Source organism: Sabethes cyaneus, chromosome 1 (assembly GCF_943734655.1).
Source record: "Sabethes cyaneus chromosome 1, idSabCyanKW18_F2, whole genome shotgun sequence".
In the NCBI taxonomy this organism is placed as follows: Eukaryota; Metazoa; Arthropoda; class Insecta; order Diptera; family Culicidae; genus Sabethes; species Sabethes cyaneus.
In genome coordinates, this window is record NC_071353.1 from 50,793,603 (window position 1) to 50,819,558 (window position 25,956).

General features: G+C 40.1%; 3 protein-coding genes across 6 annotated transcripts; 1 reads left to right on the forward strand and 2 right to left on the reverse strand.

Moving 5' to 3' along the window:
* Nucleotides 1–324: 324 nt before the first annotated feature.
* LOC128741954 (WD repeat-containing protein 37) lies at nucleotides 325–2,998 on the reverse strand. Its single transcript, XM_053838093.1, has 3 exons — nucleotides 2,403–2,998; nucleotides 1,488–2,349; nucleotides 325–1,427 (listed from the first exon to the last, which is right to left on the reverse strand). The coding sequence occupies exons 1-3, from the start codon at nucleotides 2,725–2,727 to the stop codon at nucleotides 1,052–1,054; spliced, it is 1,563 nt and encodes a 520-aa protein (XP_053694068.1). The 5' UTR covers nucleotides 2,728–2,998; the 3' UTR covers nucleotides 325–1,051.
* Nucleotides 2,999–19,606: 16,608 nt separating this feature from the next.
* Nucleotides 19,607–22,639, forward strand: LOC128732960 (histone deacetylase 11). 4 transcript variants are annotated; one of them, XM_053826449.1, is made up of 4 exons: nucleotides 19,607–20,060; nucleotides 20,112–20,676; nucleotides 21,036–21,174; nucleotides 21,238–21,249. In XM_053826449.1, exons 1-3 carry the CDS (start codon nucleotides 19,752–19,754, stop codon nucleotides 21,140–21,142), a joined length of 981 nt encoding a protein of 326 aa, XP_053682424.1. In that variant the 5' UTR covers nucleotides 19,607–19,751; the 3' UTR covers nucleotides 21,143–21,174; nucleotides 21,238–21,249. The 4 variants fall into 4 exon arrangements, with proteins under 4 accessions (XP_053682424.1, XP_053682425.1, XP_053682423.1 ...); XM_053826450.1 differs by lacking the exon at nucleotides 21,238–21,249 and having other exon boundaries at nucleotides 21,036–21,186; XM_053826447.1 differs by lacking the exon at nucleotides 19,607–20,060 and adding an exon at nucleotides 21,388–22,639 and having other exon boundaries at nucleotides 20,576–20,676; nucleotides 21,036–21,330.
* Nucleotides 22,413–25,045, reverse strand: LOC128732959 (nicastrin). Its single transcript, XM_053826446.1, has 3 exons — nucleotides 24,884–25,045; nucleotides 22,791–24,825; nucleotides 22,413–22,616 (listed from the first exon to the last, which is right to left on the reverse strand). The coding sequence occupies exons 1-3, from the start codon at nucleotides 24,978–24,980 to the stop codon at nucleotides 22,592–22,594; spliced, it is 2,157 nt and encodes a 718-aa protein (XP_053682421.1). The 5' UTR covers nucleotides 24,981–25,045; the 3' UTR covers nucleotides 22,413–22,591.
* Between the last annotated feature and the right edge of the window lie 911 nt (nucleotides 25,046–25,956).

The following is a 25,956-nucleotide window of genomic DNA, read 5'->3' on the forward strand; positions in this document are numbered from 1 at the left end:
TGTGTGTGTGTGTGTGTGTGTGTGTGTGTGTCTGTGTGTGTGTGTGTGTGTGTGTGTGTGTGTGTGTGTGTGTGTGTGTGTGTGTGTGTGTGTGTGTGTGTGTGTGTGTGTGTGTCTGTGTGTGTGTGTGTGTGTGTGTGTGTCTGTGTGTGTGTGTCTGTGTGTGTGTGTGTGTGTGTGTGTGTGTGTGTGTGTGTGTGTGTGTGTGTGTGTGTGTGTGTGTGTGTGTTGTGTGTCTGTGTGTGTGTCTGTGTGTCTGTGTGTGTGTCTGTGTGTGTGTGTCTGTATGTGTGTGTGTGTGCGTGTGTGCGCGTGTGGGTGCGCGTGTGTGTGCTCGTGTGTGTGCGCGTGTGTGTGTGGGGGGGGGGTAAGGTGAGTGAAACTCTAGTTATATTTTTATGAAGGCAGTTATCCTGATATTCCTTTGGTTATGTGCTTTATACTCGAAAAGTGCGTAATCCTTCAATGCACCTGTACGCTGCTATATTACACTATCCCAAAAATGTCACAGCAGTCAGATTGAGATTCTGATAAAATTTTCAGATAAAATTCAGAAGTTTTAATAATTGGTGGTACTGTCCAACCCACAAAGAAATAAGTGACATTTACTATGGCTAGTATCAGAAATGCAAACAAAACCCAACTTTTCCATTTGAATGAATAAATAATCTACCTTACTAACATTATTATACACTACCACACATTATAAGTATAAAACAGTGCTTTTACCTGGTCACATAAACGTACAAACATGTTAAAACTGTACGGCAAATGAACAATTATTCGATTCGAAAAAATAACATTTTCTTTCATACACAGATCAATGTTTTATGCATTACATGCATGATACGTTAGGATATTTCTATTCAAGTTATATCGAATACTAAATTCTATTTTCTCATAACTTTTGAAATTTGTCCTTAAATTAACCTTCAGTTGCGACCCTCTATCTTTGTTTCACTCAACATTCCGGGAAGTATACATAAGTCACAGAACGGAAACATTGATTTTGATTATTCTTAACAAATATCCACCATACATAGGTTACGAATTAGTTTTCTTTGGGAGGTAAACAGACACCCCAACCTAGTACACGACGATCAAATCCACAAGAGAAAAGGTTGCAAGTTGAGCTAATGTCCTCAGTCCAAGCAACTGATGATACCATTCGCCGATGCCCTTGGCGGCTAGTACGGGGCAATCTAGCTATTCGCTGTCCATTCAAATCGAACAACCGGATATGACGATTGTCATGTGGTATAGCAATGACACCACTAGCTGAAACGGCAAGGCGATTCACAGCCGAATCCGTTCGGATTGTGGTTAATGCTGACCTCATGTTTCGCAACTCCCATACCTTCACTGATCGATCATCCGATCCGGATACTACTTTATCATCGCGGGTGAATACAGTAGATGTGACACTTCTGTAAATAAAAAAAAAGATTAACCATTTATATTTTCCAACTTCTCTATTTTATGCATACTCAGTATGTCCTTGAAAAACTGACACTGCAGGAATTGGATCGCGAAAATCCCACAGCCGAAAGGTTGAATCTCTTGAAGCTGTCACGACCAAGCGCTGACTTTGATGTGCAGAAGCATGTGTTAATTCATGATCATGCCCACAGAGAGGTTGAAGTGGTTCGCTAGTCTCAACGTCCCACAAAATAGCCGTTCGATCCCAGCTAGCAGTAATCAACTGATCACCTCCAGGAAGCCAGTCGGCAGCAACAACCACTGAAGTGTGTCCTCCTTGGCCTGAAAATTCACATATTGGCGTTCTCAACACGTCAACCCGTTCCTTTTCTTCGTATGGCTCATCTTCTTCATCAAGTTCTTCTTCAGATGAATGTCCCTTTCTTGCCGGCACCTCCCAATTGACGGCTGCCTGCCAAATATGAGCTGTTGAATCACCACTTCCTGTTAGCACAAGGTCTCTACTTTGATGAAACTTTATCGAATTAACCGATCCGCTATGACCTTGATATTGCAACATACACCGTCCTGTATCAATTCCCCATATGCATGCACTGTGATCAGCCGAAGCTGTTCCAATTATCGGTTGACCTGTCTTCGTGCTAACTTGCCAAACACCATCTTTATGGCCACAAAACTCTCTTACTAATGAGCTAACGACAGATTGAGCTTTAAAACTGGAAACAATCCTACTAGTTTGAGCACGAATCTTGTGACTAGCCTTAACTTTGCTTCCTGCACTGCCCAACTTAGATTTAAAGCTCTTATTTACTGCTCCATCTGCTTCGTATGAATCTTGTAGTGGTAATAAACGATCGCCAGCCGTCGAGTCACGTGGAGTGCCAGCCACAGCTTCTAATTTTTCTTGTACTGAAAAATAGATAGAATTTATTTTTGAACATATAACCAAACCATTCACGTACAAATTAAATTCTCAGCGTGCAATAGTTCGAATTCTTTTTCAATTTGAGAAAAAAGCTGATGCAGTCTGGCGCGAAATGGTTCCTCATGATGACTTCCCGTAACTGAAGATGGTCCCATCATATCGTCAACCAAACTAGACAGTTTGAGGGATTTTTTTGTTGAAAGTTGTTTTCCGCTCGTAGCTGTGTTGCCACTCCCTCCCAGACCCGAAACTGTGGTATTTCCCACTGCCGCCTGAGACCCACCAACTGCCCCACAAATGCACCCCGCAGTAGTGACTTGTTTTCCACCCGAACCACTTACAACTCCGGTATCCAATGGCATTTCTTGTCACACAATATTAAAATGGTTTCAATATTTTAGAATGCACTATTATGCAAGCAACAACGTAGTACCGTTTCTCGGTTTATGAAAATACAAGATCTAGACACGAATCACTTAGTTTACGTTAGAAACTACTTATCATTCTAGTGGTTCTAAACTGGCTAGCTCATTAGTATAATTCCAATTTTCATTCTAAACCTATAAAGCATTTCGATTTCTTGGTGAAAACAATTTTAAATCAAATAGCAGAAGACTTGACAATACTTTCACAAATATGGTATTGGTAACACAGCAAAACCCAATGGTAAAACTCGTCAAACTAGTCAAACTGAACACCAATCATTATTATATTTTGTCACTTTGGTTATAATGTCATAATATTATTGAATGGATCATTGAAGATAGCTGAGTTTGAAGTGACAACGACTTTCTGTTGGCGCTAGTATATTAAGACGGTTTAATGTACATTAGCGCCAGAAACAAGTAGTTGTCACTTCAAAACTAAGTAGCTACATAGGCAAACAAAAGCTTCATTCGACCAGTACACTGTAAAAAATCAACACGTTCTCATGAAGTGGATTCCACTTAGATCTGTGCTATAGGATGAACCACATCGTATTAAAGTGGAATACACTTGAGATTCAATCAATATGCCACACCAGCATTTCAAAAGAAAAACGCTAAGATTTCACGTGTCGTCCATTTGATTATCAAAAAGCAAAACATTAAGATTTCACGTGACGTCCATTTGATAATCAAAAAGCAAAACACTAAGATTTCACGTGTCATGCTTATGAATATTAAAGGTTCTATTATTGGATCTTAACTGCTTTTTGTTGAATACGCAATGCATTGTTTATGAAAATTAAATGGTTTTCACTTTGGGTTTCGTATGATATTTTATATGACAGCCAAATACGACAATTTGCTTTTTGTGGTGTTGCATATGATTAGGCAATGTGATATAATTAATAAAATAGTATAGTTTTTACTTCTAACAATGCAATTTTTATTGAAACCAATTAATGGATATACCGTGCAGGCACCATATTCAAAACAGTGCCTAATTCTGAACAGCTGCAAATTTATCTTAAATATTGACAAAACTCTAGCTATTTAAACCATTTTAGTAATATGAAATCATCAGATGTAGTGATTAATTTGTTTGAATAACTAGAATTTTGTCAATATTTATGAATAATGAAACTGTTCAGAATTAGGCACTGTTTTGAAAATGGTGCTTGCACGGTACATAATATTAAAATGTAATAAGAACCTTCCCAATGTTGTCGATGCTAAGTAAATATGCTCAATCATTTTATCCAGAGGCAATGGCCAAGCGAAACGGCATCCTTGATCAGATCACTGAAAATGTGAAAAAGTAAATAATAGTAATTGATTTTGGTACCATAAACTATTGTTCTTACCGATTGCTACTTAATGACGAGTAGCAGTCGTCGTTGGCGTAAATTTGGCAGCAGTCTTTCGTTTCTTTGTAGCTTAGTAGCCTTCGTTGAAAATAATGTACTTCGGCTGAAAATGTTCGCTTTCTAAGCACATCCAGCAGTATCGGCTGAAATCAAAATAAAAGTTAATTAGACTTGTTAGGAGACACACACAATTGGCTACTAACCCTATCGTTCGGTTCCAGTTCCACACCACCGTCGACAATTGAAGATGCAGCGTGTTTGATATCATCGAAGTCGTCACTGTCGTGGTCATCTTTCACTTTCACAAGGCCAGGATGCGGCTTGGACAGGACGCTAAATTGATTTTGGACAGAGTGGATGTACCTCCGCCGGATTCTTGTAAGCTGTTCGATGAAAACAAATTTAATTTGCTCACTGATTTCGGTGATAATTGGCAAGCGTGCGCTATTCCTTGTCCTAGATGTGTACAGAGAAAGTTTATGAAAACTGTAAATAGAATACTGTATAGTTAATTACACAAAGGTACACTCAATTTATGACATTACTTGTTTGTTCAGTCCAGCCCGTTCCCTCTCGAGACGTACAAGAATTGCAATTTATTCTTAATTGCAGAAATTTCGTTAGATGCTTGGCAGCATGGTTTTTCGAGTAACATTGCAAGCTTTCTTTAAAACACAGTGAATATTCCTCCGGCGGGGGAGCACTGGTATGATGACTATTGGGAAAGTTGAGGTTTCTAGAGGTCTGGTTTCTAAGGAAGCATGCGAATCACTGATTTCACACGTTTAGCTGGGGCTATTTTCGGTGGTGTTAATCGTTGTTGAAGTGCTGCTAGTTGTAGTACTTCTATACGATGAACTGTGACTAATCTGTTCTGAATTGCCTTCCGCCAATGTAGATACGGTGGTAATGGTTTTCTGAGCTTCTGATCACTCGGAATCTTCAGTGTAGTGAATTAATGCATCCACTGGGCACTGACGGAATTGGGGTTGTTTGAGTCATTTCATCTTGAATTTTAATCCGCTCACCAGCAGCGATAGGTCCTGGAGTGTTTTGAAGCGCAGAATAAAACTTTTGACTGCCCTGAATGGGTTGAGCTGAACTTCTGTTAGAGGCTTCCAACACTTTTTCGCAAAACTGTAATTCCAGTGGAGATTTGTCGCGTTCTAGTCGATGGTTCAGGAAGCTCTACATTTATAAGCCAAATCCAAGTTCAATTAGTTTAATAATTTTTGGTGTAGTATACGATTTTGATTGTCGACAAACTGAAGAGTTATGCTGATCGCTTTTGCTATCTTCCACGGGTTTGCGAATGTAAGGCAGGCATTTCAGAGACTTTTGACTGTTGTTCGTGAGGCTTTGTTTGCGTGGAATAGTTGCTTTGCGTGGATGTCCGATTCGCGATTCAAGATTCGAATGGCTTCCAACTTTTTGCGAACGGTTATTATGAATTATGAACTGAACTGCTTTTTTGAAGATTCCTTTCCGATTTCAATTGACTTGTTCGCGATGAAACGGCTTCTGAGTGCGGACTGCGGTTGCTGGCGCCAATCCCGTCTGAGTTTCTTGGAATTATCTCGGCAATCATATCCACTGGGTGTTGTTTTGAGAATTCCAATATTGTCCTGAAAAAGTAAGCCCAAGTCGAATTCAAATTTTCTTGAAGTTAATGAGGTTATATTTATTTCAAAACTAAACCGATTTTGGACTTTTAAGTTTTCCAGCAGAAAGTATGGAAATTCGTTGCTTGCTTGGTTTCGTTCGTTTTTTTATCTTAAAACTCAGCAATTAATCGCTCAGCATTAGGCTTTATGGTATACTCTTCTTGTGGTTGATTAATATTTTTGTCGTGAGTTTTCTCTTGGTTACTTGGTAGCGCTTATAGGTACTTATAAATGTTGTAATAGACTTAATAACCATCGCTATAATTTTTCTTCTTGGGCTCGTTGGGCGATCTTTAAGCAGTTTTGTGATTTGCATCGTGTATTTCTGTCGTGAATAAAATTAATAGTGGAATTTTGACGTAGGACTACGTCTTTGTTTACTATACTGGGACTGGGTAGCACTTTGTGAAAACGAAAATAGAAGTGTAACGTTTGAATGAAAGATTTGAAATGCTATTAACTACTCAACTACTAAACGCAACTGAACAATTTATATGCCGTTGGATAGATAAAATGACCGGCAATTTTATGGAGGGGATTAGAGGACAATATTAAGGAGGGCGAAAAAGGGGGCGCTCCTATACAAATGAAACACAAATTTCCTCAAAACTCGAGAACTAATCAAGCAAATTGAACTAAATTTGGCATGTAGGGGTTTTAGAAGGCTGGTAAATGGTTGGATAACGCGTAAAACAGACCCCATTGTGGTCCCTAGCCTCTTATCTAGCAACTCCTACCCCTACCTGCACGTGGTACCAGCTGGAATACTAAGGTGGAAACTAAGGTCGTATACCAACAGGGGAGGAGGCACAGTGTGTCTCGACACTGCAAGATGGCAGCCCCATCACGAGACTCGATAGCGTAAGCCCTAGTATGGCTACCTATAAAAAAAAACACTAACAAGAGTCGAGAAATATCTTTTCGGAATATTCGACATGGACCAAGGCGACGAAATAAGGACATGGAATGGAGACTTGGTACCTGGAACTGCAGATCGCTAAATTTCGTTGGTGGCGACAGGGTGCTGCTCGATCAGCTAGAACCCCGAAAGTTTGGCATCGTGGCACTGCAGGAGATCTGTCGCAAAGGCGAGAAGGTGTGGAGGATCCGTGACGGCAGAGCCCGATTTTTGCAGAGTGGTGGAGCGACCAACGAGCTGGGAACGGACTTCGTAGTGTTGGGCAAAATGCAGGATCGCGTAATGAACTGGAAAGTGATCAACGAGAGGATGTGCGTGTTGAGGATAAAAGGCCGTTGCTTCAACTACACCATCATAAACGTGCATTGCCCACACGAAGGTAGACCCGACGACGAGAAGGAAGGGTTCTATGTGCAGCTGGAGGTAACCACGGGACATCAAGATCGTCATCGGGGATATGAACGCCCAAATCGGCAGGGAAGCAATGTATAGACCGGTGATCGGGCCCCATAGCCTGCACACCGACACGAACGATAACGGCCAGCGATGCATCAATTTTGCGGCTTCCCGAGGCTTGGTGATCAAAAGCACCTTCTTTCCCCACAAAGATATCCACAAAGCCACCTGGAGATCACCTGAACCTCGAGCCAAATCGACCATATTCTCATCGAGGGCCGGTATTTCTCGAACATCACCAACGTATGCTCCCTACGGAGTGCGGATATTGACTCGGACCACTACCTAGTAGCAGTACATGTGCGCTCAAAACTATCGACGGTTTACACCTCGCGACAAAGCCGCCCTCCTCGGCTAAACATTCGGCAACTAGATAACCCGCGAACTGCCGAAAACTACGCGCGTACTGGATGAAGCTCTGCCTTCCTCTGTGGGGCTAGATGCTTCGACCCTCGAAAACGGATGGAGTAGGATGCGCTCGGCCGTCAACGAGGCCGCAACCGCGGTGCTAGGTGTGGAAATCTCGAGTGCACGAAATGATTGGTTTGACGGGGAATGCCAAGAAGCGATAGAGAGGAAAAAAAGAGCTTGGGAAAACTATCTGAGCATATCCACGAGAGAGAATTTGGCCAAGTACCGACGAGCAAGGAATGAGTTGACCACGATCCTGAGAAGGAAAAAGCGCCAGAAGGAGGACAGAGATCGTGAGGAGCTTGAACAACTATTCCGGGCTAATGATACCCGCAAGTTTTACGAGAAGGTGCACCAAACTCGCAAGGCCCACACACTAAATCCTGACATGTGGAGGGACGAGGGAGGGGATCTAATCACAAACGAGCGCGAGAAGGTTGATAGGTGGAAGCAGTTCTTCGATGAACACTTCAACGGCGATATAGCAGCAGGAGACGCAATGGAAGTTAACCTCGGAGTACCTACAAACGACAACAGCGTACCGGCTCCCGATCTCAAAGAGATCCGACGAGAAATCGGTCTGCTGAAGAATAGTAGAGCCGCCGGAAAGGACCGACTCCCGGCAGAACTCTTCAAAAATGGCCAAGAACCGCTAGTAACGGCACTTCATCGGCTGATTTCAAGGATTTGGGAAGAAGAGAAACTACCGGAGGAGTAGATGGAAGGCGTAGTCTGTCCCATCTACAAAAAGGGCGACCGGCTAGACTGCTGTAACTCCCGCGGCATTACGCTGGTTAACGCCGCCTACAAGGTGCTCTCCCAGATTTTGTTGCGTCGTCTATCCCCAATAGCAAGAGAATTCGTAGGGCAGTATCAGGCGGGCTTTATGGGGGCCCGTGCTACTACGGATCAAATTATTCTCCGACAAATCCTTCAGAAATGTCGAGAGTACAACGTGCCCACGCATCATATTTTGCATTTCAGAGCAGCATACGATACCGTTGAACGCGAACAGCTATGGCAGATAATGCACGAGTACGGTTTTCCGGACAAACTGACGCAGGTGGTCAAAGCTACTTTGGAACGAGTGAAGTGTTACGTGCACGTTTCGGGGACACTCTCAAGTCCTTTCGAATCGCGCAGAGGGTTACGGCAAGGGGATGGACTGTCCTGTATGTTATTCAATATCGCTATTGAAGGTGTGATCCGGCGAGCGGGCATCGAACCGAGAGGAACGATCTTCAGTAAGAGTAGCCAACTCCTAGCCTTTGCAGACGACCTCGACATTATTACTAGAAACCGTGGGACGGCGGAGGTAATCTACGCCAGATTAAAAACGGAGGCTAGGAGGATAGGATTACAAATTAATGTGTTGAAAACCAAATATATGGTAGGAAGAGGCTCCCGAGAAAGTAACGGCTATTGACGGCGATGAACTGGAAGTGGTTGATGAGTTCGTATATTTGGGATCTCTGGTCACCGCCGACAATAGTACGAGTAAGGAGATCCAACGACGCATTCAAGCTGGAAATCGAGCCTACTTTTCCCTTCGCGAGACGTTTCGATCAAGGAGCATATGCCGCCGCACAAAGCTGACGATGTACAAAACGCAAATCAGACCGGTAATCCTCTACGGACTTGAGACAGTTACTTTACTTACGGAAGACTTACGTGCACTTGCCGTTTATGAACGAAAGGTGTTGCGGACTATTTTTGGCGGAGTACAGACGGAAAGCGGAGAGTGGCGAAGGCGTATGAATCACGAGCTACATGCACTGCTTGGAGAGATTCCCATCGTACACCTGGCGAAAGTTGGGAGACTACGGTGGGCCGGCCACGTCGCAAGGATGCCGGACGACTGTGTAATGAAATCCGTTCTCTTCAAGAACCCCACCGGCACCAGGAATAGAGGCGCTCAACGTGCTAGATGGCTCGACTAGGTTGAAACCGACTTGCGTGTGTCGAGACGCGCAACGAATTGGCGACGAGTAGCCCAGGGCCGAGTACAATGGAGAGGAATTCTTGATACGGCAAGAAGCACCCCGGCTCTCGGCTGAATAAGCAAAAGTAAAGGGTTTTAGAAGGCAGGATCTTTTTTGTATGGTGCAATGAGACCCCTTCTCCTTTTAAGAAGGGGCGGTTTCCCATACAAATGAAATACAAATTTCCTTATAACTCTATAGAACAAATCAAGCAAATGGAACCAAATTTGGCATGTGGGGTTTTTTGGATTTTTTTCTATAGTGAACTGAGACCCCTCCTCTCTTTAGGAAGGGGGCTCCCATTTGTAGATTATTACAAATTTCCTCATAACTCTAACTAATCAAGCAAAAAGTACCAAATTTGGCATGTGGGGGGTTTTGGAGGCATGAATTTATTTTATGATGATTTGAGACTCCTCACCCCTGTGGTAGAAGGATAAGGATTCTCATACAAATAAAACAGAAATTTTTGCGTATGTGACATATTTTGTGCTATGTAACAAGCGGTAAGCTGTGAAAGTAATCTAGTAGAACCTTTTCGGAGCAATTTTTAAAAGAAATCTGTCTCAATGGTTGCAGGCGTTGTACATATGAACCCCCGTCTACGTATTTTCAAAGCCACCCATGCATTCAATAAAGAATTGAATCTGAATATTTCGCTCTTCTCTTTTAAACATTCACTTAAACAATGATTCTTATAAATATGTATATGCCAGAAATGAAGTTTACATTAGTCTTTGATCTAATGATCTGATATAGTCCTACGCCACCCTTTCGTACAACCCTTAAGGCTGTATACCTTGTAGTTTTATCGTGAAAGTTTTTTCTGCCTCATAAAACCCTCAGATGCCAAATTTGGTTCCATTTGCTTGATTAGTTCTCAAGCTATGACGAAATTTGTATTTTATTTGTCTGGGAGCCCCCTCCCCCCCGCTCCTAAACAGAAAAGGGGACTCAATTCATAAAAAAAAAACTCTTGCCTCGGAAAACATCCACGTGCCAAATTTGGCTCCATTTCTTTGATTAGCTCTCGAAATAAGAGGAAATTTGTATTTCATTTGTATAAAGGCCCTCTTGAATAGGGTAGGGGCTATAAATCCCCTCCTAAAGATGGGAGGGGCCTCAATTCACCATAGGAAAAATTCCTGCCTCCTAAAATACCCACATGCCAAATTTGGTTCCATTTGCTTGATTAGTTCTCTAGTTATGCAGAAATTTGTGTTTCATTTGTATGGGGAGGCTCCGCTGTTAGGGGGAAGGGATCTCCAACTATCATAAGGACCTTCCCTGGGTCCAAAAACCCCTGCATGCGAATTTTCACGCCGATTGGTTCAGTAGTTTCCGAGTCTATAAGGAACATACGGACAGACAGACAGTCAAAAATCCATTTTTATAGGTATAGATATTTTTCATCGCTGTACAGCCAAAATCGCATATTCTGTAGCATCTCGATAAAAAATGTCTCGGTCAGGGAGCAGTGACAGTACATTATCTGTGTTCAAATTTACACATCGGCATGCGTTTACATCCCCAAACTCCAGGAGGCATCGAGACTCCAATATTAGATATTCAGTTTGAAGTACTTTATAATTTAAAGTTGAATTTAATATTTCCATACTCCTAGCTTACACGAACTGTACGAACAGTTACGAACTATACATGGATAGAATTCTTGGTTATATAATTACTATTTCAGAACAGATAGAACGGTACTTAGTACTTGTCATATCAATATTGTACCTGGCAGGTACTACCTGCGGTCCACTAGTGGGAGTGAAAGCCATGAAGATGGGTTGGTGGGTAAAATCATGCAATACTACATGCTACACATATAACTGAATTAGGCTATGAGATTCGATTGCATTCTCGCACAAAACTAAAACTTAAGCGGTTGGTGAAGGATGTGACAAACCACCTTCCCATGGGACATGCAAAAGAGAAACATGCAAAATAGGTATAAAATTTAAATAGATACACATGATTGGTGATAATTGTTTGACTTTTTCCGTGTCTTAAGGGAGATGCAGGGCAAACTTTTTGGTAATAAGAGCAATCTTCATTCGTATCACTTTTATAAGATTCCATGCATAAATGTGCGTTTCACTCAAAGGTGCCGACAAAATGCAACGGTTCGAAGCGATAGTTACGCCAAGGGCTTTAGAATTCTTGTCCTCGTAACGAACAATTGAACAAGTAGCGTAAGAGTTATATAATAAAAGGTAACAATATATTACAACAAATTACCTTGATTCTCTTCGATTATCCAGAAACAAAAATTTCAAATTTTACCACGGTTTATCTTCCGCTGCCGTGAGTCTTTGCTCAGCATAGTTCTGAAGAACAGTATGAGGTTCTATGCTTTTGTTGTTCATAATTTAAATAAGCAAAATGAAAATAATGCAGCCATTGCATTGTAGAATAGCTGATGGCGTTGTGAATGCAGCTGCTGTCGAGCTGCTGTGTACCCTGGATGATTTCGTCTGTTGACCAGCACCCAAGCCGTACCTAACAAAAAACGTAACATGTAATATTGCATAATTTACAAACAAATAATACTTACGATTCAATACATATTAACCGGTAAAACCAAAAACTCTTCCTGCAGTCAACATGTTGCTCTGCTTCATCTCAGCCATATTGTTTTACTTCTTTCCCATAAAAAATTCTTCTATCACGTTCGAACAAAGTGGCTCACACTTGAATATTATGTGCATCAGCATATAGCACGAATTCAAGTGTAAACACATTTGATTGTTCGGTGCCTTGCCATATCGAAATCATAAGACCTGTCACTTGAAGTGTGGAAGTGCCAAAGCACTTGAAAGTGATGTGGATTCCATTTGGAATTTGTAAGGATTTACAAGTGAAATTGAAGTGTTCACAATTATTGATTTTCAAATGTAGGTGGCATTTGGATCGAACGTGCTGTTTTTTTACAGTGTAGTTAGAGCCGCGGTAAAAAGGATGATATTTTTATTTCAAGCTGGCAAAACACATAGAAAACTGAAATCATCCGAAGTAAATTTGAATTTTTTTAATATAGACGCTTTGAAATCAATCGAATGTTATGGTTGGGTTAGAAAATAACGTATATACTTACTATAGTTTTTATTTGCCTACATTTCAATCAAAACTATTAAAATTTTAATACATAATAAATACTAAACAATAAAGACATTAATTAACCATGCCTTGGATGAAATATTGTTATAATTTTGCTTAAACCATTAAAATTACCTTAAACAATGAAGTAGAACACTTTCATGATTATATCTGGATTTAAATTTTTCGGTCCCGCATCTATAAACATAACTACCCAAGTAACCGCAAGCATTAACGCATAACCCCATATAGGCGTTTTTGACAAGCTATCGCCCGCTTAGAGGCGCTGTATAAAAAAGTGATGAAAAGTAAAATCGCTGTCAAACTCCATACATTTTTGAAAAAAACTGAAATAAAATGCAGTTTTTGATTAACTTGATTGATTGATTGATTTGATTGATTAACGAAATATTGGAAGAAATTTGTTTATCTACGTTAAGGTAAGTGAAAATATTCGAATTAATTAACTTTATGGCAGAAAAATGTTAATGTTTGATTTTGTACCGCATGAAACAAAAGTACATAGAGTCAGCTGTAAAGTTTAATATCCTGGATAGAGAATCACCAATTATTTTCAGTCTTCAGCGTTTTCCAATGTGTTTTCAAATGCTAACGGATTAATTTTCTTGATTAGCATCATCTGCGCCAAGAACCAAAGATATAACCTATCAGTTCGTAACCATAAATACACTTGCGAAGCTCTAATAATCTCCCGAAGCAGGAACAATATATATCAAATTTATTTATTTATTTATTTATTTATTTATAATGTAATTCATCCGACTAATAGTCTACATGAATGTAAATGGCTAGGAAAGCCCGTTCGAGTTGATCAGAAAAAACGATTGTGGAGTCATTCTCGAATAGGCACAAAACCCAGTATCGTTTAACTAGCATTTCGAATTATAAAAGCTCACAATAGTAGTCAAAAATAATTAAGGATAGAGCATCGCACATACAAATTTACAAAATAAAACGTAATGGTCAATTCACAATAAACAAAAATGAACATATTACTAACTAATAGATGAGTTAAGTAACTTAAGCAGCTTTTGTTTGAACACCGATGACGACTCGTTGAACTCGAACAGGTGGAAGAACTCATTGAAGGTTGCACACATCGATTGAATAGGAGAATTCTTCGTGAAATCTGAACGATTGATGGGCATATGCAGAAATCCGCTACGTTGACGAAGGTTTCTGGGCAATACCCTTGCCTGTAATTGTTCTAGTAATGCGGGACTATCTACTTCTGACGTGAGAATTTTAGCTGCCATAACAGCCTTGTACACCTTCCTTCTCTTTTCGAGGGTTGTCAATCCCAGCAACTGACAGCGAGCTTCATATGGTGGAAGATTCTGTGGGTTATTCCACCGTAAATGCCTAAGGGCGTACCAAACAAACTTGCGTTGGATAGCCTCTATCCGATTGATCCAGTTTGCACGATAAGGTGACCAAACAACTGCAGAATTTTCCAGGTGAGATCGGACATGTGCACAGTATAATGAGCGAAGACAGTGTGGGTCGTCGAACTCCTTGGCAATTTTGAACATGAATCCCAGTTGTCTATTTGCTTTATCGATGATTGCTGAGAGATGGTTCCGAAAAGTTAACCTTGTGTCGATTAAAACTCCAAGATCTTTGATACAGTCCACACGTTCAAGTATCTGATCATTAATACGATAGTCAAATTCGAAAACTTCACGGCTTTGTTTACGGTGGAATGAAATTACGAGACATTTATTAATGCTGAGCGTCATTCTATTTTCTTGGCACCAATTGGTAAAGGTTTTCAACAAAGACTGTAGAACGTAGCAGTCGCCCAAGCTTTTCACAGCGACGTATATTTTTAGGTCGTCAGCATATACCAGTTTACATTTATCGTTAAGTAGAGCTGTCACATCATTAAAAAACAGTGAAAATAACAACGGGCCAAGGTTGCTACCTTGGGGAACTCCAGTTTCATTAACGAAAAAATCAGACAGCGATGATCCGATTTTAACTTGTAGCTTCCTATTTTTCAAGTATGACTCCAACCAGCGACAAAGACGTTGAGAAAACCCAAGTTTAGCAAACTTCTTCAGAGCAATATCATGATCAATCCGATCGAATGCTGCCTTAAGATCTGTGTAAACGGCATCGACTTGGTAACCTGAGCCAATTGTGTTGATACAAAATGTAGTAAAATCTAGCAAATTTGTATCCACTGATCGTCCTGGTACGAAACCATGCTGGTCAGGAGAAATATAATTCTTACAGGAGAAAAGAATTACTTCACTCACGACAATTTCCATTAGCTTGGAGCCTGCACACAGTGATGTGATGCCCCTATAGTTACTAACAGTTCGTTTATCGCCTTTTTTAAAAACCGGGAACATGACCGACTTTTTCCATTCCGCTGGAAACTTTGCCTGATCCATTGACAACTTGAAGATCTTCAGAAGTGGCGTTAGTAGTAGTCGAATGCAACGTTTTAAAACAATAGCAGGTATCCCATCAGGTCCTGGCGTATACGATGGTTTAAGCCTGCGTGCTGCTCTAAGCAACATATCCTCAGATACAGCGAAACAGTCGATATCCACCAGATCAGATGGAATGGTGTCGAGAAAGCTCTTAGAAGGATTGTCAGGATAAGCAACTCCGAAAACTGAGGCAAAATGCTGCGCAAACAATTGACACTTTGCAGCATTAGTTGAGGCAGTTGTAGTACCGAGTGAAACGGTCGAAGGCAAGCCATCCTCCTTATATTTTGATTTAACAAACGACCAGAATACTTTTGGATTGCGCCGCAATTGCTCCTGTGTTCTCCTGACATAGACAGCATATCTTTGGCGATTGTACGTACGGAAAGCGTTGCATGCAGTAGAGAATTGCGCCTTCAAGTAAGGACACCGTGACCGCGAATACCGTCGAAGCGCTGAAGTACGTTTGGTTTTCAAATTTCTTAGTTTGGCATTTGACCATGGCGGTTTTGGCAGCGGTTTGTAGCGGGGCGTACAGGCGACTAACAAGTTGTTTAGAATCAAGCCAAATCGATAGACTGATTCATCAACGTCAGTGCATTCAACAACAGAAGACCAATCAAACGTTGCTAGGCTTTGTGAAAATGCGGAAAAGTCGATTTTCTTGTAGTTGAGTAATGCGGGATCGTGAGTGTCTTCAAACCCTAGATGGGCAGAACTTTCAACGCAAAAATTTAGAGCTGGATGGTGGTTATCCAATGACACCAGTGGGTCGACAGCAGCGGAAACAGAACACGATATGCCGTCACTAACGAAAACCAGATCCAATTGACGCAGGTTATAATTCTGGATCATACTACATTGGTTCAGATTATTTCTTGCGACTCCATCCAATAGTAGTTCGATTACTGAGGATTCCTTTCGAACCCCTGAACGAATGGCCATGGGATCAGCAAAAACTTTTCCCTCGGGTGTGCACAACCAAGTTAAACTAGGCTGATTATAATAGCCCGCGACAACTAACATGTCGTCAATTCTGGCAATTTCGCGAACTTTTTCGATACAGTTTATGTGATTTGCCATAAGTGAACTATCACTGCGTTTCTCGCAGGGCAAATAAAAAGTTCCGACGAAAATTTTGCAGTTTTTCATTTTGACCACAACAAATACTTGTTCAAGATTACTTGTCATTCCTTCAGCGCACAGATATGAATCGAACGATTTTCGAACAGCAATTAAAACACCTCCTCCCACCTTTCGCACACTATTTTCTTGATTACGGTCTACCCTGTAAACGTTATATTTATTACCAAACAGTTGAACAGAATTGATCCTCTCGTCCAGCCATGTTTCAACTAGCAATATAATGTCGTGTTCAGCTTCTATGCAGGCGAGATAGAAATCGTCGATTTTAGATTTTAACCCGCGAACGTTTTGAAAATAGAACCGAATAGGAGACGGTGGTTCATCAGCTAACGTTGCATGATCCTTGACCGAGCCATCGCTGCCACTCGCAGCTCCGCAGTTAACATTAATTGGATTGGAAGCCCATTGATCCATACATACCACAGGTTCTTGAGGATTATCAACTGCAGCGGTAGTATGCGTTTCGACATTAGCAGTGCAGGAAACTGGATGCAACACACCATCCAATTCCCGTTGTGATTTAAAAGCATTCAATTCATTCATACCAAACGGGGTGTTTTCCGAAACCCCGTCCCACTATCCTTCCGGAAAATACTACGCTCAGTGTCAATGAATTCACGGAAATAAACTCCATCTGGCCACGTATCCGCACTTAAAGCTGAATCACGGAACTTTGGATCCACTCCGATTTTAAAAGTAACAAATCGTAATTCACTAAGGTTAGCATCCTTCTTTACGAGCTTTATCACCTCGATAGTGGTATCCGTGGACAGACAATCAGTGGCCAAAGAACGAATATCATCTTCAGTGACGTTTGGATCGAATCTGGCGAGGTATATCCAACACTTTTTAGCTGGTGGAGCCACAGTAACAGTAGCGGGCAGCATATCAGCGGAGAGCTTTTTTTTACCGCATACTAAGGCTGGAATGTCAGGTAAATCCCTAGCAGTAGTAGGGGTGAAGGTAAATGAAAGGTAATGCTTTTTCTTACCTTTATTATCCATTTTCATCATTCCCACTGTTGGTAATTCAATAAAATATTACATTTAAAGTCGAGTTCCATATAGGTGCCAGCAAGCGTTTTGGGAATTGCACTTTTTTTGTAGTTCCAATAATCACAACCAGGTAGCGAACGGTTGCTCTTAGTTTTGCTCGAATTCGCCTATAGGCGTTTTTGACAAGCTATCGCCTGCTTAGAGGCGCTGCATAAAAAAAGTGATGAAAAGTAAAATAGCTGTCAAGCTCCATATATTTTTGAAAAAAGCTGAAATAAAATGCAGGTTTTGATTAACCCTCAGGAATTTAGATAGCGAAATATTGGAAGAAATTTGTTTATCTACGTTAACGTAAGTGAAAATATTCGAATTAATTAACTTTATGACAGAAAAATGTTAATGTTTGATTTTGTACCGCATGAAACAAAAGTACATAGAGTCAGCTGTAAAGTTTACATATCCTGGATAGAGAATCACCAATTATTTTCAGTCTTCAGTGTTTTCCAATGTGTTTTCAAATTTTTTTTCGTGATTAGCATAATCTGCGCCAAGAACCAAACATATAACCTATCAGTTCGTAAACATAAATACACTTGCGAAGCTCTAATAATCTCCCGAAACAGAAACAATATATATCAAGTGAAAGGTAATACTTTTTCTTACCTTTATTATCCATTTTCATCATTCCCACTGTTGGTAATTCAATAAAATATTACATTTAAAGTCGAGTTCCATATAGGCGAATAAACGCAAAACTAATGAAGCCCATGCGACTCCTACATTTGGCTGTCCGAACTAGGAAAATGATGATCAGTTACAAATTTTCGCTAGACGGATATACAAATCAAAACATTTTTCATTTAAATCTCAGTAAAATGAATATTGCGAACATTAAATTTTCTGCAGCAGGCTAGAAATCTTATTTAACAGCTAGCGCACTGGTGGTTGCAAATGAAATGTGTACTTAGGACAAGTAAATTGAGATCCGGATTTAGTTTAGGTGTGTGTGGTTATGTTTATAGGTTCGGGACCGAAAAATTTAGATCCAGATATATTCATGAAAGTGTTCTATATATTGTTTAAGGTAGTTTCAATGATTTTAAGCAAAATTATAACAATATTTCATCCAAGGCATGTTGAATCAATGTCCTTATTGTTTAGTATTTATTATGTAATAAAATTATAAATGGTTTTAAATAAAATGCAGACAAATAAAATTATAGTAAGTATATATGTTATTTTCTAACCCAACCATAACATTTGATTGATTCCAAAGCGCGTATTTTAAAAAAAAATTCACATTCGCTTCTTATGATTTTAGTTTGCTGTGTTTTGACAGCTCGAAATAAAAATATCATCATTTTTACCGCGGCGCCAACTACTTGTCGAATGAAGCTTTTGTTCACCTATAGGTACCAGCAAGCATTTTGGGAATTGCAATTTTTTGTAGTTCCAATAATCACAACCAGGTAGCGAACGGTTGCTATTAGTTTTGCTCAAACTCGCCTATACGAAAAGTTTTCTCAGTGTGGGTATTATCATTTTTACCGCAGCGCCACCTGCTCGTCGAATGAAGCTTTTATTACTCAACTTATGATTCCAAATACCCTAGACAGACATACAATTGTACCAGCGTTGTACCTGTACAATTGTATGTCTGTCACCGTGTACAACAGCGGGGTGCTATCCGTATCTTAACGAACGGTGTTTGACAGTCCACTTAACGAAGGGCGCTATTTCAAAAAATGCAAGAAATAGCGCCCGTCTGACAGGTAGATTTGCTGCCAACCTTTGTCGAGATGTGCTGAGATGTTGGCAACAAAAACATGGCACCCATCGCAAGCCCCTGGTGTACAACGATAGAATCACGCAAGCAAAGTGGTACAACGGTGCAACGGTGGTATCTGTACCTACCTCTTTCACCGTTGTACGAAGCTACAACTGCTCGATTTTTACTGCGCGCAGCGCCAATGACTGGTAGTTGTGATAACAAAAACTAGGCAGAATTTTAAATTAATTATTATTTTGCAAGATTTTGGCAAAGATTTAACGCTAAACGCTCGGCATCTTGAAATTTGTGTTAACATTTCGTGAATAGGAACAAAAACCAACGCTTAGACCATGCAATTAGAGATTATCGGTGATGAGCACAACCACGTACAACGTACAGCAGTATGTCTGTCACCCTTCCGTTGTACATGTACAACGCTGTACACGTACAACGCTGGTACAATTGTATGTCTGTCTAGGGTAAAAGATTCCAAATAAATATCTCTGTCAAGCTGTAAACAAAACCTAACAAAACTCAAAAGACAAAACTACCAGCTCTCAATAACAGAATTATAAATGATTATTTATGTGAAAACGTCCTTGATAAAAACTTTAATGCGATCAGTGATTTTAAATAGTTATAATCGTGCAATCGTTTTCCAGGATCAATAGGGAGTTTGTTCAAGCATGTGTTTGAAAGTGCGTTGCTCTGGAGAACGAACGGATGAACATTTGATGACGGACGATCCAATATTCAATAATGACTTATTACTACGCAGTAACAAACTTCCTATCGTGTATCGACCCGAGTATGGAGTAACATTTTGTGGTTTACAAAGACTGCATCCTTTTGATGCAGCTAAAGGTGAACATATTTACAAGCTATTGAAAGCTGAAAGTCTCATTAAAAACGATAATGAAGTGTATAAACCGCAAGAAATCAGTACGGATAAATTATTGGATGTCCACACGAAACGCTACATAGCAAGTTTGAAGGTATGGTCATGGTTAGCTTAGTACAATATTATAAGCTATTTCTATTTATAGTGGAGTGTAAATGTAGCCAAAATAGCTGAGATCCCGCCTCTTATTTTTGTACCAAACTTCTTTGTCCAGCGTAACTACTTACGACCCATGCGCTATCAAACGGCCGGCTCCATATTAGCTGCGAGATGTGCACTGGCTTCTCCGGCTGGTACCGGCTGGGCAATAAACCTTGGAGGTGGCTTCCATCATTGCAGTTCCGATCGCGGAGGAGGATTTTGTCCATATGCTGACATTACCTTAATTGTTAGAATGCTACAGTCCAGCGGAAAAGGAGTGGAAAAAATTATGATAGTAGATTTAGATGCGCACCAGGGTAATGGCTACGCTCGAGACTTGATGGAAGATAATAACGTCTTTATAATGGATATGTACAACTATTTGATATATCCGAGAGACCAGGATGCCAAACTGGCTATCAGACAGGCAGTGGAATTGAAACCGCACACAGAAGATAGAGAATATTTACAAAAATTGCAGAAACATTTGGATCAATCGCTTCGGGAATTTCAACCAAATTTTCTTGTCTACAACGCTGGAACAGATATTTTAAAAGGAGATCCATTAGGTATACTAGACATAACCCCGAGGGGTGTCATTGAGCGCGATGAAATCGTCTTTAAAATGACTCGCGCGCAAAATGTTCCTTTAGTAATGCTACTCAGTGGCGGTTACTTGAGAAGCTCTGCACGAGTTATTGCGGATTCGATTATTAATTTGAATCAAAAAGGTTTTTTGCCAACTCACAACTAATGTAGATACATGTAAACATGCAATGTAAAGATACTTACCAAAAAACATTCTCGAACAGGAACGATATGTGATGCTATCCAGAAAAAACAGTGTATTTTGAATAATTGTTTGCATAATTTAAAAAAATCAGCTTCTCAAAATATTAACTCATGTTTATTTATATTCACTGCCTAGGTACCGGACAGTTAAGATGCGTAGTAAAATATTGTGCTGAGAAATCCAATCACCCTGGACAACCATTGCATTTCGGTTCCCATGGTGAAGTAGCCATCGGTGAATAAAGTTCGTGTTATTTTCAATATCTTGATAAACGGTTTTTGCTAGAGCATACTAAAAAAATTACGCAATGTTAAATTCTACATTTATCAATCATCAGGATCGAAAAGAAACAGCAGCTATTGAGCGACGCCGTCAGTACGAGGAAGCAAGAAGGCTACGTATTTTTAATGCCCGCCAGAGGGTTTTTGGAGTACAAAATTTTCAACATAAACGTAGCAGTTTTTTCTAATTAGTAATACCCTTACAGATCGATAGATTTGCTCTAGAAAATCAGCTCAAAGAGAAACATCAAAAACAGCAAGACGCTATTGAACAACAACGAAAAGTCGAAGATGAGCAGCAACGCCAAAATCAAGTTATTCAGCTTAAAAATAGGGAACAACTTTTACTACGACAACAACTGGATACAGAAATAAACCAATTCCGAGCATTGCACCAAAGACCGGAACAATCCCGTGATTTTGATCTGTTCGATCCAAATTTTCTGAAAAAATCCCTTCCAGCACGGATCAACGACGACGACCCTAGATTGACCGTTTCTGGTGCACAAAAGTTCGAAGGAGAGGATCTTTTCCAGAGAGATCGAACACGTTTTCAAAAACAACAACAGCGATCCTGGTTAGAGCAACAAATCCGTGACAAACGACAAGCAGAAATGGATCGCATCGCATCAGAACGCTTTCTCGACGAAGCTTTGCAAGCTAGAGAGAAAAAAGTTTGCCAACTAGCAGCCGAAGAACGCACGACACGACACAAAATTCAGCAAGCTGTTAACCAATACAATCAACATTTGCTAGAACAACAGGATTTTGAACGGAGTCAACAGAAACACGAAGAGCAGGAAGATAATTTGGCAGAAATCTACAACCATCTAACTAGTGATATTCTTACAGAAAATCCAGAAGTAGCAAAGAGTAGTTTAGGTCCTAATCGGATTATTCCTTACGCATATAAGGGTATGAGTCTGTTGGAATTGCAGCAAATAAGAGAAACTCAAGAAAAACAACGAGAAGATCTGAATCGTCGTCAGAAAGAAGAAGCGAACAATAAGGAATCCTGGGACCAATTAACCATTGATTTTGACCAGAGAGTGGTGTTAAAGGATCGCGAAATAAATCGGCGTCGCCGGCTATTGGCCGGTGAGATTGGACACGAAAATTTAAAACTTTGCAATGAACAACAACAAACACTGAAGTATCTAAATCAGACTGTGTATCAGAATCGTCCCACAATGGAATATTTCAACCAATTCAATACTACAAGTCGTTAAAGACAGCATTCATATTTTTATCTCGCATAATGAGTTAGAAATAGTCACGTTTTATTATTTTTGATTCTGTAGTTTACAAAACTAATTCAGAATAAATCAAAGCTTCCTGAATTGCAGTGCATACGGGTTAAATAGAAAACAGCTCACCGGAATCGCATTTTAGTTGCTCAATGGTAGACATTTAACATTGTGTGGGCGGTGCAATGCTGAAACGATATTATTATATAGAATAGACTAAGCATATCTCAGAAATGTATTTCATAGAAAACTATTCAAAAAATTAAAGTTTTTCTAAACGGCTCCATAAATTGTTGAGCCACTCACTTGGTACATATGAATTCTGTAACGTATAGTAATCAGTAATCAGTTAATTTACTTACGGAATTGTTGATGCAGTCTGATTGAACAGTACATCTGAACGGCTGCTAATGAAAAATACTAGCACAAAAGAAAGCACCATCACAATGAATCCGATAGACAGCGTGAGGGTCTCATGGGATGCTGATGGTCGCAGGAATATTCGTGCCGACATTTCACGCCACGTCGATTCAGTCCACGTGGAATACCGCCCGGAGGAAAAATCATAGCTATCGTTTAAAAATGCCGGTGACATAGCCTGACTGAAGTTCTGTGTAGTCAAACGGCATTCTCCTAATCCAGAGTAACCGGCATACCAATTGTATGGCAAATGCAGTGCTTGGCAATCAGCCTTAGTGTTCTTGTCTGCTATTTGTCCGACTAAAAGACCTAGCAGTCGGTGTATCCACCCAGATGCTTCAGAAGGAAGTGTAGAATGAACACTTATATACCGAGTTGGTGGTACGGGAAACGCTTTAGGCGAATCTGGCTTCGCGGCTGCGTTAAACAGAGGGCAATCAGCCGAATGCAGAAAACAGTATAAAAACTCGTCGATTAGAATACTGTTTGTTCCAAAATGCGTTGCGTAAGGCGTACCGGAGATCAATTCAAATATCATCATTCCCAGCAAAGATGACATATTGCGAATCCGAATCTGTATTGAATCCCTCGAAAAGTACATGTTTGGTTGTGATAGGTTTTCTAGCTGTGTGAAATCGACTTCTTTTGAATGGTTTCCGTACATGAATTTCAAATTCTCATTATCGTCGTATATTGAATGATAGAAATGATTTCCTGGTGCAGATGCTAACATTATTGCAGGAAATGAGCTATTTTCTCGAAGAAATGAATGCGATGACATTGGTGGTAAGTTTTTCGTTAATGTAGGACTATCGAGTTTGACGTTGAAACCTAAAGACAAGTTTATACGCTCAATAATCCGGCTTATTCGAGGAACCTCCGACAAATGCGATGCGTGATATAACTTGAGATTATTAAGATCATCCATAGTTCCAAAATCAATCATTAGATCGATATTGTTCAATGATATTGGATTAGATAAGCCACCTTTGGTAGGAAAAGCTCCTTTCTGTAGATCATACACAAATCTTTGCGATCCAATATAATCATACGATTCTCCGTTGAAAAAAACAAACAAAACATTTGTGTCCGTTAAATTTTGTCGTTGCGGAAAAACTTTGGCCAGGAAATGTGCAATTGCCATCAAAACTGCGAAAGGTACTAGCGAATCCATCGCTCCAAGACCGATTCCGTCAAACATGGTCGTTGTGTCCATTCTAGTAGACAGCAGAATGAATCTCTCCGTTAAATCTACCTTTCGGTCTTCTAGATTCACATGAACACGCGGGAAGAGAGTAGCAAAAACATTTTTCCCTTGTAATGGATCACAAAATTTTACTGGATTCAACGTGTTGAAAAAAGTCGATCTCGCTAAGCAAACGCGAGAGTCCACAGCGGCTGACATGAAAGCGTTTACTTGGATACTGCATAAACTTCTACTATGTTGGTAACTCAGATCATAATTGTTGAATTTCTCAAAACAATCATACAGCTTAGCAATCTCATCTGGATCCGCAACATAATAAATTGGAAATGGCAAGTCTTCTAGAAGCAATCCTGTTCCCCACGGATTCCAACTTTTTTCTTGTTGATCGACACGGCAAGACTCGTCATCTTCGGTTGGACTAATCAACCCGCTAAATTGATTAGGGCACCGTGATTCTTGACTGTAATTATCCAACATCGTTGCGTTGTTAATCAATATCACTGCCGATATATGTTTTCTTCCATGGTCACGCAATCGCAAAATATGCTCTCTTGTGAACAAATGCGGTGGAATAACTGGGGCATACGGAGGAGCCGGATGTTGTTCGGTGACAAAATCAATATCGGCGGTAGAATACACGAAATGTAAAACGCCTACTGACCCACCCAGTTCCGAGCTACAACCTGTAACATGTGTTCCGTTTAATCGACGAAAGCAATGTGCTCCATTGATCGAGGTGTACATGTCGTCCTTGATACGCTGAGCGTTCACTGTAATAAAGATTTATTTGTCACGAAAGATTGTAAAGCCTAAAGTTATTCGACTCACCAAAATTCATAAGTACTAAAAAGGTAACCAGATACTTCAAATGCCGCAAAGACGTAATGATTACGACGCTTTTCGTGATATTTATAAATAATCGCATTTTTTAATAGGTACTAAAATACAACTGAAAACGTTTACTGACCAACCTGATACAGAATTTACTAAACCGAATAATAACTTAAGCAGTTAAACTCCAATTTTCTATTATTAAAAGCTGCTGATGTTTTTTGTTTGTTATTTGTTTAATTTCTTTTTATTAGAGTGACTGTATATAGAGTGGCGACAATGTCAAAATTAGAAAATGATGATTATCTGTCAGTGTCATTCCAGACGACCAATCCCAATCCCAATGTGATATATACAGGTGTGGCAATGTTGGTTAAGTGGTGTTAGTGCAATGAAGAAATTTCATCATTGTGTGGGTGGAATCGTAAATCGACCAATCACGATGAAGCGTGACGTCAAACTCCAAAAACAACCCTCATTGCCCGACGCGGTTTGTTTTTGTAGTTTGACGTCGTTTTCTGATTTTTCGCTACTAATACCATCAAATGTCTTCATATGCCACACCTTTTTAAACCTCATTGGACCAATCCAACGCGTATGCACCAGGCGTATGAAGACATGGTGAAGGACATGTCTTCATTTTGAAGACATTTTTGTTACAAAGAAGACTTTTATTTTGAAACGTCTTCACTTGAAGACATGTCTTCACCATGCAATTCAAATGGGTAAAAAAATCTGGAAAGCTGGAAGAAGACAAATGAAGACATTTTTCTTGATTTGTGAAGACTTTTCAAAAAATCACCTGGCTTCCCTGGTCACAAATGTCATTCCCATATACATTTTTCGTGTGAGCCCACAACAAACTTTGCCTCGGATGAAATGTGTTTGTGAGTAGCCCGCTCTAACTTCAGCCTCGGATAAATGTGCATTGGTACACGGAGAAAAATGTGGCTAGTTTAAAACTACCATAAATTTGGTTGAAGCGCAAACTAAATTTTTGATTACGTTAACATCGGAATTTGTTAAACAAAATTCACTAATCTAGTTGAAAGAAACGACTTTTCCACATT

Coding starts and splice junctions, on each gene's coding strand:
- LOC128732960 (XM_053826447.1), top strand. CDS start 21,208: ATGTTAAATTCTACATTTATCAATCATCAGGATCGAAAAGAAACAGCA. Junction 21,331..21,387: donor CCCGCCAGAGGGTTTTTGGA/GTACAAAATTTT, acceptor ATACCCTTACAG/ATCGATAGATTTGCTCTAGA.
- LOC128741954 (XM_053838093.1), bottom strand. CDS start 2,727: ATGCCATTGGATACCGGAGTTGTAAGTGGTTCGGGTGGAAAACAAGTC. Junction 2,350..2,402: donor GCACGCTGAGAATTTAATTT/GTACGTGAATGG, acceptor TCTATTTTTCAG/TACAAGAAAAATTAGAAGCT. Junction 1,428..1,487: donor GTTTTTCAAGGACATACTGA/GTATGCATAAAA, acceptor TTTTATTTACAG/AAGTGTCACATCTACTGTAT.
- LOC128732959 (XM_053826446.1), bottom strand. CDS start 24,980: ATGCGATTATTTATAAATATCACGAAAAGCGTCGTAATCATTACGTCT. Junction 24,826..24,883: donor TTTAGTACTTATGAATTTTG/GTGAGTCGAATA, acceptor TCTTTATTACAG/TGAACGCTCAGCGTATCAAG. Junction 22,617..22,790: donor CAGACTGCATCAACAATTCC/GTAAGTAAATTA, acceptor ATATCGTTTCAG/CATTGCACCGCCCACACAAT.